The sequence below is a fragment of the Podarcis tiliguerta genome (genome assembly GCF_965153285.1).
Source record: "Podarcis tiliguerta genome assembly, chromosome: 4".
In the NCBI taxonomy this organism is placed as follows: domain Eukaryota; kingdom Metazoa; phylum Chordata; class Lepidosauria; order Squamata; family Lacertidae; genus Podarcis; species Podarcis tiliguerta.
The window spans coordinates 9249847-9268378 of NC_139537.1; the positions used below are offsets into that span (position 1 = coordinate 9249847).

At 49.2% G+C, this 18532-nt stretch overlaps 1 protein-coding gene and 2 long non-coding RNA genes across 3 annotated transcripts in view; 2 read left to right on the forward strand and 1 right to left on the reverse strand.

Moving 5' to 3' along the window:
* Positions 1-1476: 1476 nt before the first annotated feature.
* Positions 1477-18532, reverse strand: part of INTS4 (integrator complex subunit 4) — a 45629-nt gene continuing 28573 nt past the window's right edge. The window contains exons 16-23 of the mRNA XM_083436249.1: positions 16453-16546; positions 12546-12626; positions 11611-11741; positions 10227-10286; positions 9161-9320; positions 6977-7120; positions 3863-3983; positions 1477-2239 (exon numbers count right to left, since the gene is read on the reverse strand). Of these exons, the coding sequence (XP_083292375.1) occupies positions 2046-2239; positions 3863-3983; positions 6977-7120; positions 9161-9320; positions 10227-10286; positions 11611-11741; positions 12546-12626; positions 16453-16546 (985 nt within the window). The 3' untranslated portion in view covers positions 1477-2045. The remainder of the gene's footprint in view (positions 2240-3862; positions 3984-6976; positions 7121-9160; positions 9321-10226; positions 10287-11610; positions 11742-12545; positions 12627-16452; positions 16547-18532) is intronic.
* On the forward strand, positions 2239-5457 carry LOC310675864. Its single transcript, XR_014510256.1, has 3 exons — positions 2239-2453; positions 2823-4072; positions 4423-5457. It is a non-coding gene; the product is annotated as an uncharacterized lncRNA (long non-coding RNA).
* LOC310676886 lies at positions 6135-6779 on the forward strand. The gene is made up of 2 exons (XR_014510769.1): positions 6135-6293; positions 6681-6779. It is a non-coding gene; the product is annotated as an uncharacterized lncRNA (long non-coding RNA).

An 18532-nucleotide genomic window follows, 5' to 3' on the forward strand; every position in this document is an offset into this window, starting at 1 on the left:
AACATGGCTATCATATCACCCCTTAACCTCCTCTTCTCCAGCTCCAGCTCCCTTAGCCATTCCTCATAAGGCATCGTTTCCAGGCCTTTGACCATTTTGGTTGCCCTCCTCTGGACACGTTCCAGTTTGTCAGTGTCCTTCTTGAACTGTGGTGCCCAGAACTGGACAGTTAGCAATGGACATTAATTTCAACGACTCGCATCCTCCCCACCTGCTGAATTTCCGCCAGTTAGACAAATGGTCTAGAGTCTTGCAGCTCTGGGCAGACAGGCAAGATCAGGAGGCTAATCAAGCCATAAGGCAAGATGCCTTTGCCCGCCCATTGTGAGGTTTCTTTAATGCAAAGCTGTGCAGGACTGCAGTATTGGGGATATTTGGCTTCAGGCAACATCACACATTTGCTCCAAGTTTTTTAAGGACATGTTTTTTGTCGCAGTGTAGTCGCACATGCAGTTGACCAGCAGGTGAAGTTTTAAGTCTGTCTGTCTCAAATTTGTAGTCCAACTACAGCTGGGGACCCAACTCCCATCATCCCTAGCTGGCAAGACCAGTGGTCAGGGATGATGGGAGCTGTAGTCCAACAGCCTCTGGGGACCCAAGTTTGAGAAACACTGTTTTAAGTTAATTGTAGAGTGGGAGTCTGTTCTGGGGATGTGGGAATAACATGTCCATTTATGCCTTCAGATGTTGGGGTCCACCTGCATGACCAGAGGCCCCCACTATTTAAACTGCTAGTCCGTTCCATACCTGGATAACTGGGTGCAGATGTTTATTATTACTTAAATGCATTTATAAAATAACCAAAATTGCACAGCTAACCAAAGGGATGTGGGTTGCAGCAGGCACCAGCTACCGTATTTTTCGCTCTATAGGGCGCACTTTTCCCCCTCCAAAAATTAAGGGGAAATGTGTGTGCGTCCTATGGAGCGAATGCAGGCTCCTTGGCTTCAGCGATAGCAACGCGAAGCCTCCGAAGCGCAGAGGGAGCACTCCTGGAGTGCCTGGAGAGCGCACCGACCCCTCTTGCTCTCCAGGCTTCAGGGATAGCTGCCTGAAGCCTTTGGAGCGCAGCAGGAACTTGCGCTGCGCTCCGAAGGCTTCGGGTTCCTTTTGCTGAAGCCGGGAGAGCAAGACTCTTGGCTTCAGCAGAGAGGGAGAGCTGCGCAGCGCCCCTTCAGCCAAGCGAGAGGAGAAATGGAAGGGGCTCCATTTCTCCTGCCGCTTTGCTGAAGGGGTGATGAGCAGAGATGGGGAGATTTTGTTTTTCTTGTTCTCCCCCTCTAAAACAAGGTGCGTCCTATGGTCCGGTGGGTCCTATAGAGCGAAAAATACAGTACATTGCGAGGCACAGTGGCATATGTTAAAAAATCGGAAAGCCTTCAATAAATTAATGGTGCTCCCAATGGCAAGAGAGACTATGAACCACACTTTTAAGATAAGGGAGTTGTTCTCAAGGACGACTGCTGTAGACAGTTATCAGCTCATAGGAAAAGAAATGCCCCGTCCAATTATATATATATATATATATATATATATATATATATATATACAGCAGGCACAGAGAAATAATCGGCTCCAGGACTTTTCTCAATGCAGGATTCCAGGAGCCCTTGGCTGTTTCTGAGCCCCTGCCCACCACATCCTGACAGCCATGTGTTTCCTCCTCAATCGGAGGCCAGCCTGTGGCTTCTGTGAGTTTTGGAAAGTGTGGAAGAGCCATGTCCTTGGCATGGCTGAGGACGCTTCTCACGAACCCCTTAGCAGCACCGGGGCACCCAGAAAGCCTTCTGTGTATTCGCAGCAGCTCTGACGAACAGTCAGATGGGAAGCCGGCTTGGTGGTCGATTCAATCCAGGGGCGTCTCAATTTCTGCCAGCCAGGAAACATTTCGAAGACAAAACCGCTCGATTTGAAGGGTGATTTCCAGCCCTTGCACTGCAGTCCCACCTTGATCTTCCGTGTGCATGTGCCAACCGAGCTAGAAAGGTCTCAGATCTCCCGCAGGAATCGTATCAATAAAAAAAAGGGTCCTTGAAAGGCAGCCATCACCGCCTGGCTGGCTTGGGCATGATGTAAACTTTGACAGGCTTGCTGAAAGGGATGGTTCCTTCGATGCCATTCTCGGCCTGGGGGGGCAGATCCAGACTGTCTCCCCAGGTGGTGCGCGAGAGCCTCGCGGATGTTTTGTTTCGATCCGAACCATACGCCAGCAGCAGCCGCACTTCGATCTGACAGGGCTCTGGGGGTGTAAAAAGGGACCGAGTTATAAGAAGCTAAGTAAAGCCCTGCCAGGTTAGACTACCTGGTCCGGCATCCTGCTTTCGCAGTGGCCAACTAGGTGCTCGAGGAAAGCCCGCAAGCAGGGCCTGAGAGCAACAGCGCTCTCCCCCTCCTGTGGTTTCCGGCAGCTGATCTCCAGTGCAGACAGACTTAAGGTCAAAAGCAAAAGTTAGGTAAAGGTAAAGGTACCCCTGCCCGTACGGGCCAGTCTTGACAGACTCTAGGGTTGTGGGCCCATCTCACTCAAGAGGCCGGGGGCCAGCGCTGTCCGCAGACACTTCTGGGTCACGTGGCCAGTGTGACATCACTGCTCTGGCGAGCCAGAGCCGCACACGGAAACGCCGTTTACCTTCCCGCTAGTAAGCGGACCCTATTTATCCACTTGCACCCAGGGGTGCTTTCGAACTGCTAGGTTGGCAGGCGCTGGGACTGAACAACGGGAGCGCACCCCACTGCGGGGATTCGAACCGCCGACCTTTCGATCAGCAAGCCCCAGGCGCTGAGGCTTTTACCCACAGCGCCACCCGCGTCCTAAAAGTTAGGTGCCCCGGCCTTAAACTACAGATTGTCTTTGGGTGCAACAAGCAGTATGGCAGGGGTGGGGGAAGCTGTGGGACCTGAAGGAGCGTCTCCATCCCCATCGATCAGTTCCACTGAGGTCCAGCTCCAAAGGCCTTCTGGCGGTTCCCTCACTGCGAGAAGTGAGGTTACAGGGAACCAGGCAGAGGGCCTTCTCGGTGGTGGGGCCTGCCCTATGGAACGCCCGCCCTTCAGATGTCAAGGAAATAAACAACTACAGTGATACCTCTGGTTACGTACTTAATTCGTTCCAGAGGTCCGTTCTTAACCTGAAACTGTTCTTAACCTGAAGCACCACTTTAGCTAATGGGGCCTCCAGCTGCCGCCACGCCACCGCCACGCGATTTCTGTTCTCATCCTGAAGCAAAGTTCTTAACCTGAGGTACTATTTCTGGGTTAGTGGAGTCTTTAACCTGAAGCGTATGTAATCCGAGGCATCACTATACCTGACTTTTAGAAGACATCTGAAGGCAGCCCTGTTTAGGGAAGTTTTTCATATTTGATCTTTTATCATGTTTTTAATATTCTGTTGGGAGCTGCCCAGAGTGGCGGGGGAAACCCAGACAGATGGGCAGGGTATAAATTGTTGTTGTTATCCACCTCCCATCATTTCTGTTTAGGCCATGCTGTATGAGGCTTCTGGGAATTGGGAGTGCAATAATATCTGAAAGACTGTAGCTTCTCCATATATGAAGTACTGCATCACAAACTTTAAATTATGCTAGTCTGGTTTGTTTTTTAACAAGCATTGTTCTATATAACCTGTTGAGCCAACAAGAGCGAGTTCCTATAGCTTGAACCACGTTGAAATGTTTCTCTAGCACTGAATGCATGGCATTTTCTGGGAGACGGGCGGTTGATTCAACCAATCACATATCATGTGCTTTTTCTGGCGACTTGCTGCATTGGTTTCCTCCCAATGCCAGCAGTAGAAAGAAGCCACAGAACCCCTAAGGAAAAGACTTCCCCATGCAGAATCCACTGGATCCAGCATCCTCCTTACCTGTCCAGGCAGTGTGAGAGAGGTAAACCTGAGTAATTAACCGGTGCCTTCCGGGAGCGGGGTTTCGAAAGTCTGCTGGTTTAGGATGGATGAGCTGTGCCTGCCCGTCAGGGTATACAACCTATAAGGGAAGAGTGGGATGTGTCAGTGCTGAGGCACAGGGAGTCAGGAACACAGAAACCCTATGCAAACATTACTCGCATTGTTGTTGTTTAGTCGTGTCCGACTCTTTGTGACCCCATGGACCAGAGCACGCCAGGCACTCCTGTCTTCCACTGCCTTGGTCAAACACATGCTGGTAACTTCGAGAACACCATCCAACCATCTCGTCCTCTGTTGTCCCCTTCTCCTTGTGCCCTCCATCTTTCCCAACATCAGGGTCTTTTCCAGGGAGTCTTCTCTTCTCATGAGGTGGCCAAAGTATTGGAGTCTCAGCTTCAGGATCTGTCCTTCCAGTGAGCACTCAGGGCTGGTTTCCTTCAGAATGGAGAGGTTTGATCTTCTTGCAGTCCACGGGACTCTCAAGAGTCTCCTCCAGCACCAATACTCACATTATGTAGGTCATGACTGTGTGCACACTGAAAGGGGGACGACGGCACAGTTTCAGCCCAGTCTCCCCAAGGTCAGGGACTCTTCCTTCAACAATGCATCATGAGCTTCTTTGTGGCTGCCTGGAGTTTTTGCATTGGGTTTTCTTTGCAGATAAAAGGTAAAGGTAAAGGTACCCCTGCCCGTACAGGCCAGTCGTGTCCGACTCTAGGGTTGTGCGCCCATCTCACTTAAGAGGCCGGGGGCCAGCGCTGTCCGAAGACACTTCCGGGTCACGTGGCCAGCGTGACAAGCTGCATCTGGCGAGCCAGCACAGCACACGGAAACGCCGTTTACCTTCCCACTAGTAAGCGGTCCCTATTTATCTACTTGCACCTGGGGGTGCTTTCAAACTGCTAGGTTGGCAGGCGCTGGGACCGAGCAACGGGAGTGCACCCCGCCGCAGGGATTTGAACCGCCGACCTGACGATCGGCAAGTCCTAGGCGCTGAGGTTTTACCCACAGCGCCACCCGCGTCCCTTTTTTGCAGATAACAATGTGCAAAAGAGGAGTTGCTGAAGCGAGAAGACCCCTGCCTCAAACATACATCTAGCGATGGGCAAATCTGTCCATTTCAGTTTCTCTTGTTTCCTTGTTTTTCCTGTCTTAAGTACACTCCTCCACATTTCTACATCAGTTTGCCATTATTGTTTTTAAAGTCCTCGTGAAAATGAATCAGCATTTCAGGGTGCATTTCTGCTAATGAATACATTTCTGTGTGCAATTTTGCCCAAGATACACATTTTTCCAAAGCTGTATACCTGAATGAGCGTCTCCACCCCCATCGTTCTGCCCGGACACTGAGGTCCAGCGCCGAGAGCCTTCTGGTGGTTCCCTCCCTGCAAGAAGCCAAGTTACAGGGAACCAGGCAGAGGGCCTTCTCGGTAGTGGCACCCACCCTATGGAACGCATTCCCACCAGATGTCAAAGAGAAAAACAACTACCAGACTTTTAGAAGACATCTGAAGGCAGCCCTGTTTAGGGAAGCTTCTAATGTTTAATAGACTATTGTATTTTAATATTCTGTTGGAAGCCACCCAGAGTGGCTGGGGAAACCCAGCCAGATGGGCGGGGTATAAATAATAAATTATTATTATTGCTTTCTCCATTATACTGAATTTGCGTATGTTATTTTTCATTAGCATTTGAATTTTTAAGGCATGCTTTATCCCAGTACACGGAACTGCACTGCAAAATCTGGAGAAATACAAATGTTTCGGTCCCTTTATTGTTTCAGAAAAAGCAAATTAAACAGGTTTGCCTTTAAATGCAGACAGAAGCAGTTTTTCCCCCTATTCCCACCCACCTAAAAGCGTGGCGCTGCTTCAGTCTCATACTCCATGCGCAGGCATAGGACTAAGGCGGCCTTCCCCAATCTGCTGCCTTCCAGATGTTTCAGACTACAGTTCCCATCATCCCTGACCAAAGGCCATGATGGCTGGGGCTGATGGGAGTTGGAGTCCTAAACAGTTGGAGTGCGCCCAGTTGATAAAAGCTGGTTCTGACCATTGGGGTGATCCTCAATGCTTTTTTTATATATAATAATTTTTATTAAGTCTTCCATTTAACAATCCAATCATATCACATTAATTATTCCAAATTATACCAATACATATTATGTAGTCCAAATGTTTTGCCAAATTTTCAATTTTGTTGGGGGTTCCCATGTTCCGAGCTCAGTGAGGGTCCAATCATCTCATATGATTTGATATATGCTTTGATATTCACAAATCCCATCTTCCAGTCTTCTTCTTGTTATCATTTTTCTTCTTAATAACCTGTGAGTTGTTTCCGCAGGCGAGTTAAACCAAACATTGTTATTTTTCTGTGTGAACTTTGTAAGGTAAAGGTAAAGAAGGTAAAGGTACCCCTGCCCGTACGGGCCAGTCTTGACAGACTCTAGGGTTGTGCGCCCATCTCACTCAAAGAGGCCGAGGGCCAGCGCTGTCCGGAGACACTTCCGGGTCACGTGGCCAGCGTGACATCGCTGCTCTGGCGAGCCAGAGCCGCACACGGAAACGCCGTTTACCTTCCCGCTAGTAAGCGGTCCCTATTTATCTACTTGCACCCAGGGGTGCTTTCGAACTGCTAGGTTGGCAGGCGCTGGGACCGAACGACGGGAGCGCACCCCGCCGCGGGGATTCGAACCGCTGACCTTTCGATCGGCAAGCCCTAGGCGCTGAGGCTTTTACCCACAGCGCCACCCGCGTCCCTCCGTGAACTTTGTAAGGCTCTCCTTAAATCACAACACACTGATCCAACAGTCCTCTTCGAACGGCAGGCGCCAGTTTATTTGGTTCCGATGTAATAAAGTCTAAGCGTCTGTTCATTAATCTTCCCAGACCAGTTGCACCATAAATCAGTCTTTCCAGGGGAGGGTTTGCTAACTCAAACATACAATCCAAACATGATAACAAAGCAATGGCTCACCTCCCCCTCTGACTATCAATCTCACAACTTAGTCTGTCTCATAATGGCGGATCCCAGTTAACAAGGAGCGATCCTTAATGCTTTTATTCCCCTTACCTGAACTTTAACAGTGCCTTGAGGATCCTGCACGTGTTCCAGAGTTGCATCGACGTCAAGCGCAACCACTAATCCCGACGTGAAGCGCAAGGGGTTGTCCGATTCTCCTGCCGGCTCAATGATGGTGGCGGTCGCCCGGTGGATCTGCAGAAGGAAAATGCCAAATCACATATACACACTGCCACACATACCGTATTTTTCGCCCTATAGGACGCACCATCCCATAAGGCGCACCTAGTTTTTTTGGGGAGAAATAAAGGGGGGAAATTATTTTTTTTCCCCCAGGCGCGGGGTTGGGGAAGCCCGAGCTTCCCCCGACCCCAGCCCCCAAACAGGCAGCTCTCTGCAAGTCGTGGGAGCCCAGCGCTGGCTCCCGCTGCTTGCGGAGAGGTCCGCGAAGCCTGGACGCGCTGAGCTCAGGGTGCGCAGGCTTCAGCATGCAGGCAACTCTCCGCAAGCAGCGGGAGCGCTCCCGCTGCTTACGGAGAGGTCCGCGAAGCCTGCATTCGCCCCATAGGACGCACACACACTTCCCCTTCATTTTTGGAGGGGAAAAAGTGCGTCCTATAGGGCGAAAAATACGGTACTTCTCAAAATTCCTGTTTGTTCCCCCTCCCCTTTTTTATTTGGGCTTGGAAAAATGTATTCGGCAGTTTGTCAATTTACAGAGGCGGCAACGAAGGAGCCGCAGTGTGCATGCAGTTGGCCAAAGCAAAACAGCTGCAGGAGCCTAGGACCCTAAACGACTCCTACGTCTTCAACGGACTCTAAAAATGTAGTACAATGTAGTTCAAATGATCGTTATCGCTGCTTAGTATACTGAGATATGAGCAAGCCTTCCTCCATAAACGATACTCTTTGCAACTTCAAAGCACATCTTAATATCCTGCTTTGCTTTGTAGCTGGGAACCATGGTTTCCCGGTTTGGATGAAGTAGGAAACCATGGTTAGAACCTTCCTAGTTTTGATTGCTCAGGAAGTGAGGAGGAAAGAGGTGTTCTGCACAGGCAACCCCCCCCCCCCTTTCATATTTTGGCTTACAGTGGCACCTTGGTTCTCAAACGCCTTGGTACTCAAACTTGGAACCCAAACACTGCAAACCCGGAAGGAAGTGTTCTGGTTTGTAAACTTTTTTCAGAAGCCGAACATGCTCTGTTTTGAGTGCCACACTTCCGTTTTGAGTGTCACACTGAGGTCTGTCTGTTTTTGCTATTTATTTTGCTGTTTTGTTTTTGTGACTGTGGAACCCAGTTCAGCTACTGATTGACTGATTGATTGTGTGACTGCAGTACATTGCTTATTGCTTTCATTTTATGGATCAATGGTCTCGTTAGAGAGTAAAATTCATGTTAAATTGCTGTTTTACAGGTTGTTTTTAAAAGCCTGGAACGGATTAATCCATTTTGCATTACTTTCTATGTGAAAGGGCGTCTTGGTTTTGGAACGCTTTGGTTTTGGAACAGACTTCTGGAATGGATTAAGTTTGAGAACCAAGGTACCACTGTATTAGGAATACATATGATCATCCATTGTTAAAACAATGCTCAAGGCAGCTGACACTATGAAAAGATTTATATAATTACCAGCATAACAAAGCAGTCATAAAAATAAATAAGACACATCAGAAAGTACATAACCGAGGGTCATTCCATCGCATCCATTATGAATAAATTTATAAAGTTCGCTTATATGGTGATTCATATAAGAAACATTCAAATACCATTAAACAGCTGCTTTTAAAATTACCGTATTTTTTGCTCTAGAAGACTCACTTTTTCCCTCCTAAAAAGTAAGGGGAAATGTGTGTGCGTCTTATGGAGCGAATGCAGGCTGTGTAGCTATCCCAGAAGCCAGAACAGCAAGAGGGATTGCTGCTTTCACTGCACAGCGATCCCTCTTGCTGTTCTGGCTTCTGAGATTCAGAAATTTTTTTTCTTGTTTTCCTCCTCCAAAAACTAGGTGCGTCTTGTGGTCTGGTGCATCTTATAGAGCGAAAAATACGGTACTTCAAGTAGTTGTTTAGGGAAGCTTTTAATGTTTAACAGGTTATTGTATTTTAGTGTTTTGTTGGAAGCCGCCCAGAGTGGCTGGGGAAACCCAGCCAGATGAGCAGGGTATAAATAATAAATTATTATTATTATTATTATTATTAGTCGGCTGCCCAGCTGCCAACCAGATACTCACCTTCTCAGGGAGAGGAAGGCAAAGGAAGCAACTCTGCCGCAATGTTGCCTGCAGGATCTTGACGACTTCGGAAGGCTTCGACGTCACTAGTCTGGGCATCAGATCCAGGAGTTTGTCCACAAAACTGTCTTGCATATGAGGGAGCTCAGAAATGAAGCATCTGTGAAAAAGGGAGAGCGTGGGGAAAGGTTTGGGAGTGCAGGGAAATCAGATCCTGATCTACCCTCTGCTCAGAGAGGATACCCACCCAAGGAATCCCTAGACTCCTATCTGGGGCAACCTTAGTCTCACCCACAAGAAAATCCGATGCGGTTTGCCTGGGCCTTTCAAAGTAAAAACTTGAAAAGAACCCATCAAGAAGAAGAAGAAGAAGAGTTTGGATTTGATATCCCGCCTTTCACTCCCTTTAAGGAGTCTCAAAGCGGCTAACATTCTCCTTTCCCTTCCTCCCCCACAACAAACACTCTGTGAGGTGAGTGGGGCTGAGAGACTTCGGAGAAGTGTGACTGGCCCAAGGTCACCCAGCAGCTGCATGTGGAGGAGCGGAGACGCGAACCAGGTTCGCCAGATTACGAGTCCACCGCTCTTAACCACTACACCACACTGGCTCTCATGGTGAAAAGGATTGGCCTTTGATTGCTTGCTGCGCAGCTACAGGAAAAAAGCAACCATGCTTGTTTGGATGAAGGCTCTGCAGTTGCCAATAAGGAGCTGAAAGGGGGCTTTAACTCTGTTTTTTATAGAGGAGCCTTTTTGAGTTCCCACCTGCAGTCTGGCATGATAGAGCCTAGGTATACAGTGGTACCTTGGGTTACATACGCTTCAGGTTACATACGCTTCAGGTTACAGACTCTGCTAACCCAGAAATAGTACCTCGGGTTAAGAACTTTGCTTCAGGATGAGAACAGAAATGGTGCTCCGGCAGCGGCAGCAGGAGGCCCCTTTAGCTAAAGTGGTGCTTCAGGTTAAGAACAGTTTCAGGTTAAGAACGGACCTCCAGAACGAATTAAGTACTTAACTCGAGGTACCACTGTAGAGCCTGAGTCCCCTAAACAAGAAAACATACCTCTGAAAAGAGTCCACCTCCTGCAAAAACTTCTCGCACATTCCAAAGAGAGGTTCCACTCTGGAAATGAACAACAACAATTTTATTATTTATATGCCGCCCATCTGATTGGGTTGCCCCAGCCACTGTGGGCAGCTTCCAACAAAATATTAAAAACACAAAAAAAGATAAATAGGTTGGCAGAAGCTGAGACGGAGCAACGGGAGCTCACCCTGTCGCAGGGATTCGAACTGCTGACCTTCCGATTGGCAAGCCCAAGAGGCTCAGTGGTTTAGACCACAGAGCCACCCGCATCCCTATGCCATTCAGATAGCATAGCAGACATCCTAGAATCATGCCATCATAGAACTGTAGCGTTGGAAGGGCTCCAAGGGTCATCTTGCCCCTTGCAATGAAGGGCATCTCAACTAAAGCATCTACAGTTCTACTGTTAGAACAGCTCTTACTATCAGAGAGCTCTTCGTGAATTTGAGTCATGCTAGGGACGCGGGTGGCACTCTGGGTTAAACCACAGAGCCTAGGGCTTGCCGATCAGAAGGTGGGCGGTTCAACGGGGTGAGCTCCCGTTGCTCAGTCCCAGCTCCTGCCAGCCTAGTGGTTCGAAAGCATGTCAAAGTGCAAGTAGATAAATAGGTACCACTCCGGTGGGAAGGTAAACGGCATTTCCCTGCGCTGCTCTGGTTCACCAGAAGCGGCTTAGTCATGCCGGCCACATGACCCAGAAGCTGTACGCCGGCTCCCTCGGCCAGTAAAGCAAGATGAGCACCGCAACCCCAGAGTTGTCCACGACTGGACCTAACGGTCAGAGGTCCCTTTACCTTTGCACTAGGATCTAATCCCAACATCACTGCTATTTTACCCCACTAGCTGCTCAGTATTCAACATTTTCTGGACCTTCCACGGCCAACCACATCATTTGCCTCCAGCTACAGTGGTGCCCCGCAAGACGAATGCCTCGCAAGACGGAAAACCCACTAGACGAAAGGGTTTTCCGTTTTGGAGGTGCTTCGCAAAACGAATTTGCTATGGGCTTGCTTCCCAAGACGAAAATGTCTTGCGATTCTTGGGGTTTTTTCCCCCTCCCCCCTTTTTCCCAAGCCCCTAAGCCGCTTAACAGCTGTTCGCTAAGCCACTTATCAGCTGATCTAAGCCGCTAATAGCCTTTTAGCAGCTAATCCGCTAATCCCTTAAGCCTTTAATAGCCGCTAATAGCCGCTAAACCGCTAATAGCGCTAATCCGCTAATGGGCTTGCTTCGCAAGACGAAAAAAAACGCAAGGCGAAGAGACTCGCGGAACGGATTCTTTTCGTCTTGCGAGGCACCACTGTATTTAAATCTTGCAGTTCAAGTCCTGAATATCCCAAAGCTCAGAGATTTCCCTTACCCTCTCGTAGTCCGCACCGTGACTATCAGCTGCAAGGCTTTCGCCTGCAGCCGCATGTGGTGGATGATGACCACTTGCTTGTGTTCAACGCCGCTGTACATGAACTCCATCTTGTACGTTTCTTCCATAATCTAGACAAGGAAACAGCACTTTTCTCAATTCTGGACAGATTTACCACCGGGGTGCTGGCACAGACAGATGGGAATCTGCAGAGCTAGTTCAAGACAGACTGAGGCAAAAATACTAGCATTTCTGTGCTACTACAGTGGTACCTCGGGTTACATACGCTTCAGGTTACAAACTCCACTAACCAAGAAATAGTGCTTCAGGTTAAGAACTTTGCTTCTGGATGAGAAGAAAAATCGTGCTACAGTGGCACGGCGGCAGGAGGAGGCCCCATTAGCTAAAGTGGTGCTTCAGGTTAAGAGCAGTTTCAGGTTCAGAACGGACCTACGGAATGAATTAAGTACTTAACCCGAGGTACAGTGGTGCCTCGCAAGACGAAATTAATTCGTTCTGCGAGTTTTTTCATCATGTGAATTTTTCATCCCATAGGAAATGCATTGACGGTTTCCCATAGGAATGCATTGACAGTTTTAAGAAAAAGGCGCAAGACGTTTTCGTCTTGCAAAGCAAGCCCATAGGGAAATTCGTCTTGCGAAGCAACTCAAAAAACAAAAAACTCTTTCGTCTTGCGAGGCCTTCGTCTTGCGAGGCATTCGTCTTGCGAGGTACCACTGTACCGCTGTATAAGCATTAGATTTTTATTTTTATTTTTTAAAAATAAGCTCTCAACAGGGCCGCTCGCTTTCCTGGAATCTGCAAGCCAATAGTACATAATTAAGTAAAAAAAAACACACACACAAGGAGCCTACAAATGCTCAGCGATTTCTGCCTCTGTGAAATGTGTGTTTGTTTTTTCCACCCTGCCTTACCTGTTTTGCAGCGGTTGCTGCCAGGGCGTTCTGCTTCACGTACAGTGGGGCTGCGACATTCCACAGTCTCTCCTGGAGAGCCTGAAAGAGACATCCAGGAATTAACTGCGATATGGCCTGTGCAACCCAGGAGTTGAAACCTAAGCTGGGCTCTTTGGGCTGGAGGGCGAACGGAGGAAAGGATGCGATTTCGCCTTCCTTCTCGGGACGTTGTGAGGGCATCCCCCTGCTGGAAGTTGAAAGGCCTTTCAAGGGAGAGCAAGCCGCTTCCCACAGGTGCCTGAAGGAAGCTCCCAAGCAAGAAAGGAACGCCGGCGGCCCTCTCTCGTGGTTGGCTGGTCCAGCAAGTGGCATTGAGCGGTACACTGCCCCGAACATGGAGGCCCTTGCAAGTTATCAGACCCTTCCCTAGCCCTGCTTTGCATCCTCCCGAGCTACAGTGGTGCCTCGCAAGACGAAAAGAATCCGTTCCGTGAGTCTTTTCGTCTTGCGGTTTTTTCGTCTTGCGAAGCAAGCCCATTAGCGGGTTAGCGCTATTAGCGCTATTGGCAGTTTAAGGGCTATTAACGGCTTTTTAAGGCTTAAGGGATTAGCGGATTAGCTGCTAAAAAAGGCTATTAGCAGCTTAGCACTTTAGAAAAAGGGGTTGGGGAGCGGAAAAAAACCTCAAAAATCGCAATACATTTTCGTCTTGCGAAGCAAGCCCATAGGGAAATTCGTCTTGCGAAGCGCCTCTGAAAACGGAAAACCCTTTCGTCTTGCGGGTTTCCCGTCTTGCGAGGCATTCGTCTTGCGGGGCACCACTGTATTTCAAAGATGGACTGCATCTTTGAGCTCTGACAACGCTTCTTGCTTGCCTGGAGGAAGGATAGACAAGGGGCGTGAGAGTGTGCATAGAAAATCTACTGCTCAAAAGGCTAAATGGATATTCTTTGCTCCAGCCACTTTTTCCTCTGTCTCTACCCAACACTGGCACATGCCCCCCCCCCCAAAAGAGGTTGTCACTAAGGGGATGTGGGCCCTGGGGTGAAAAAAGTGTTCTTGCTCCTGCTCTAGAGCACGGTAACTTCCGTCTGCTGCTGGCTATAAATCTTGGCCGCTGTTTCATTAAATTTTATTTTAACGCTGACCACTTCGTGTTAAATGCTTGCTTCTAAAATCTCTTGCCACCCACCCTGTGATCCTCTGAATGGTGTAAAGGTTTAACGAAGAAGTAAACACAGAAAATGACATTCAGCTAAGCCCAAAACTCAGCTTACAGCCTGGTAAGCTTCTAGCTTCCCATGGGGCTTGTCTCGTGCTTAATGAACAGAAGAGAGTTCACCTACACTCTCTTCCAGTCAAAGTCCTGGAAACGATGCCTTATGAGGAACGGCTAAGGGAGCTGGGCATGTTTAGCCTGGAGAAGAGGAGGTTAAGGGGTGATATGATAGCCATGTTCAAATATATAAAAGGATGTCACATAGAGGAGGGAGAAAGGTTGTTTTCTGCTGCTATAGAGAAGCGGACACGGAGCAATGGATCCAAACTACAAGAAAGAAGATTCCACCTAAACATTAGGAAGAACTTCCTGACAGTAAGAGCTGTTCGACAGTGGAATTTGCTGCCAAGGAGTGTGGTGGAGTCTCCTTCTTTGGAGGTCTTTAAGCAGAGGCTTGACAACCATATGTCAGGAGTGCTCTGATTGTGTTTTCTGCTTGGCAGGGGGTTGGACTCAATGGCCCTTGTGGTCTCTTCCAACTCTACGATTCTATGATACACTAAACAGCTGCAAACAACTCACTGGCTATAGCAGCTTTTGCTGGACGCAGACCCTCCAAGTGTCCCTATTTTCCAGGGACAGTCCTGAATTTACAAGAGCCATCCTGGTTTCTGATTTAATCCTGGAATGTCCCACTTTTCCTTAGGACATCCCTATTTCCACTGTAGAAATGCTAGAAGGTATGGAGTTCTGCGACCTGCCCCTCCCCCCGCCCCCGAGCCAAAGATATAACTAACATCTGAAGGCAGTCCTGTATAGGGAAGTTTTAAATGTTCAATTGCTTAATGTCTTATAATGGTTTTTATGTATGTTGGAAGCTGCCCTGAGTGGCTGGGGCAACCCAGTCAGATGGGCAGGGAATGAATGAATAAAACAAAAATAAAATAAAATATCATTATTATGCAGTAAGGTAAAGGTAAAGGGACCCCTGAGCATTAGGTCCAGTTGTGGCCGACTCTGGGGTTGCAGCGCTCATCTCGCTTTATTGGCTGAGGGAGCCGGCGTACAGCTTCCGGGTCATGTGGCCAGCATGACTAAGCCGCTTCTGACGAACCAGAGCAGCGCACGGAAATGCCATTTAGCCTTGCCCGCCGGAACGGTACCTTTTTATCTACTTGCACTTTGATGTGCTTTCGAACTGCTAGGTTGGCAGGAGCAGGAACCAAGCAACGGGAGCTCACCCCGTGGCGGGGATTCGAACCGCCGACCTTCTGATCGGCAAGTCCTAGGCTCTGTGGTTTAACCCACAGCACCACCCACATCCCCTATTATGCAGTAGGATGTTCCTATTTTCATCATGGAATGTTGGAGGGCATGTTGACCGTCTCACACCAAGCAGTCTCCATCCACTTGCCAACTATTTCTGCATCTTAACAGATCGTGTACCCAGTTTACAGGATTGGGGGTTGGGGAGTGCTGAAGGAAGCTAGAATTTTTTTTGCTGCAAAGCAAGCAAATGCCATAGCTCCAAAGGCTGCCGAGTCAGCTCCTAGCTAATGTGCTGAATCCCAGTTCTGTTTACCTAATACATCTTCCGTGATTTCCCGGACTTCCTCTGCTGTCGTTTGGAGGTACAGTGGTGCCTCGCAAGACGAAATTAATTCGTTCCGCGAGTTTTTCCGTTGTACGAGTTTTTTCGTCTTGGGAAGCACCACTGCATTTAAACACTGACAACGGCGGGGAGGGGCGGGGAGAAGCAGGACAACTGCCGCAGCTGGTACCTCAGACTCACCCGCGCGTTGTGGCCACCGTGCGACGCGGCTGCTGGAGGGCGGCGGGGCTCAGGAGCGCGACTCCAGGGAGAGAGTGGCGCTGGCGGCAACGGCTCTCTGAGGGGAGCGCGCGAGGGGGGTGGGCAGCGGCGCGAGGCGCTAACCGTCAGCCGGAAGGTGGGAGGGAGCCAGAGGAGCGGGGAAGCGAGCGTGCGTGCGTGCAGTGACCGTCGCCATGACAGGAGAGGCAGGGCCGTTTCGTCTAGGGAAGCAAGCCCTTAGGAAAATCCGTCTTGCGAAGCACCTCAGAAAACAAAAAACCTTTTCGTCTAGCGAGTTTTTCGTCTTCCGAGGCATTCGTCTTGCGGGGTACCACTGTTAAAGGTAAAGGTACCCCTGCCCGTACGGGCCAGTCGTGTCCGACTCTGGGGTTGCGCGCTCATCTCGCTTAAGGGGCAGGGAGCCGGCGCCGTCCGAAGACACTTCCGGGTCACGTGGCCAGCGTGACGAAGCTGCTCTGGTGAGCCAGCACCAGCGCCGCACATGGAAACACCGTTTACCTTCCCGCTAGAAAGCGGTACCTATTTATCTACTTGCACTTAGTTAGGGGTGCTTTCGAACTGCTAGGTGGGCAGGAGCTGGGACCGAATGGCGGGAGCTCACCCCGCTGCGGGGATTCGAACCGCCGACCTTACGATCAGCAAGTCCTAGGCCTTGAGGTTTTACCCACAGCGCCACCCGCGTCCAAGCGTACAAATTGGCAATTTCACACTGAGCAAAGCAGGGGGTCTCTGCGCTTTGGGCAGGAAATAACACATGAAAACACACACACCGGGTTTGACTGGCTTTGAACTGCCAGCGTGTTGTTCGCTGTCTGCTAGATTCTTAAGCGACATGGGCATCACCCCAGGTGTTGCTCCAGAGGAAGGCCTACCTTAATGAGAAGCAGCTGGCACCGAAGATAAGTGGCCGAGAAGTCAGCCACCCCAGCCAAGTCAGACTGCAGCTCTCCAAACCTCTGAAGGTCCCTAGAGCAAAGAGGAAGACATGCTTGGTTTAATGGGGTGGCGAGGAGCCCGTTTTGTTTACTGAGAGGTGGTTAACACAATGTGCTTTTGTGAGTTAACGACCTCCGACATCTCTTTTGCTTACAGGCTCCCAGGAATAAATGGAGGAGAATAAAAAGCGAGTCAACAAGGGCTGCAAGGATGTCACGGGGCGTGGCCAATATTGCAGACTTGTAGAGTTGGGACCCCGAGGGTCATCTAGCCCAACCTGCGGCAATGCAGGAATCTCCACTAGATCATCCACAACAGATGACCACCCAACCTCAGCTTAAAAACCTCCAAGGAAGGAGAGTCCACTGCCTCTTGTGGCAGTCTGTTCCACTGTCAAACACAGTGGTTTTTGCTTACTTCTGAAACACACCTGTGGGCAGCTGGATAATATTGTTTAATTTTTAAAAAGATTTAAAACAAGCACCTGCAATTGCCTCTTGAGCTCAGTGTGGGTTTTACTGCAGCATGATTTTACCGTCACAAGCTTGTATCTGCATGCTGTGCCCGAAGAATTTATTTGACGAGGCAGCCCATAAACACAACAACCAAATAAATAAGTCTGAAGAAGTCAGGTCTGCATCTGCATTGGAATTGTTTTTAAGAGGCTTCGATGCTTTTACTGCTTGCTGTTTGCTGCCCTGGGCTCTGTTGCGAGGATAGGCAGGATATAAATTTAAATACAGTGGTACCTCAGGTTACATACGCTTCAGGTTACATATGCTTCAGGTTACAGACTCCGCTAACCCAGAAATAGTGCTTCAGGTTAAGAACTTTGCTTCAGGATGAGAACAGAAATTGTGCTCCGGCGGCACGGCGGCAGCAGGAGGCCCATTAGCTAAAGTGGTGCTTCAGGTTAAGAACAGTTTCAGTTTAAGAACGGACCTCCGGAACGAATTAAGTACTTAACCTGAGGTACCACTGTACAGTTATACCTCATGTTACGTCCGCTTCATGTTACGTTCTTTCAGGTTACATCCCGTGGCGACCCGGAAGTACTGGAAAGATACTTCCGGGTTTCGCTGCTCACGCATGCGCAGAAGTGCAAAATGACATCATGCGCAGAAGCGACGAATCGCATCCCACCTGTGCGCATACGCGCCGCTGCGGGTTGCGCTCTTTTCACGAGCGGGCCTCCGGAACAGATCCCGTTCGCAACCAGAGGTACCACTGTAGAATAAATAATAGATACCACAACCCATATTGGGGAAACAGAGCCCTCGATGACCCAGGAGAATCGAGGGCTCCCTGCCGCCAAAATTTCCTTCCACTCTCAGGCCCTGCGCCAGAGTTAACATTTCATAGAATCATAGAATCATAGAGTTGGAAGAGACCACAAGGGCCATCGAGTCCAACCCCCTGCCAAGCAGGAAACACCATCAGAGCACTCCTGACATATGGTTGTCAAGCCTCTGCTTAAAGACCTCCAAAGAAGGAGACTCCACCACACTCCTTGGCAGCAAATTCCACTGTCAAACAGCTCTTACTGTCAGGAAGTTCTTCCTCATGTTTAGGTGGAATCTTCTTTCTTGTAGTTTGGATCCATTGCTCCGTGTCCGCTTCTCTGGAGCAGCAGAAAACAACCTTTCTCCCTCCTCTATGTGACATCCTTTTATATATTTGAACATGGCTATCAGATCACCCCTTAACCTCCTCTTCTCCAGGCTAAACGTGACCAGCTCAGCCGTTCCTCATAAGGCATCGTTTCCAGCCCTTTGACCATTTTGGTTGCCCTCCTCTGGACACCTTCCAGTTTGTCAGTGTCCTTCTTGAACTGTGGTGCCCAGAACTGGACACAGTACTCCAGGTGAGGTCTGACCAGAGCAGAATACATTTATGCAATGCAAAGAGAAAGAGGACTAAGGAGATCTGCACAGGTTTGCTGTTCAACAGGTGCATAATTTTAAGGAACCCATGGAACCCCGAAACTGAAAAGCACACACACAGAATTGACAAAGG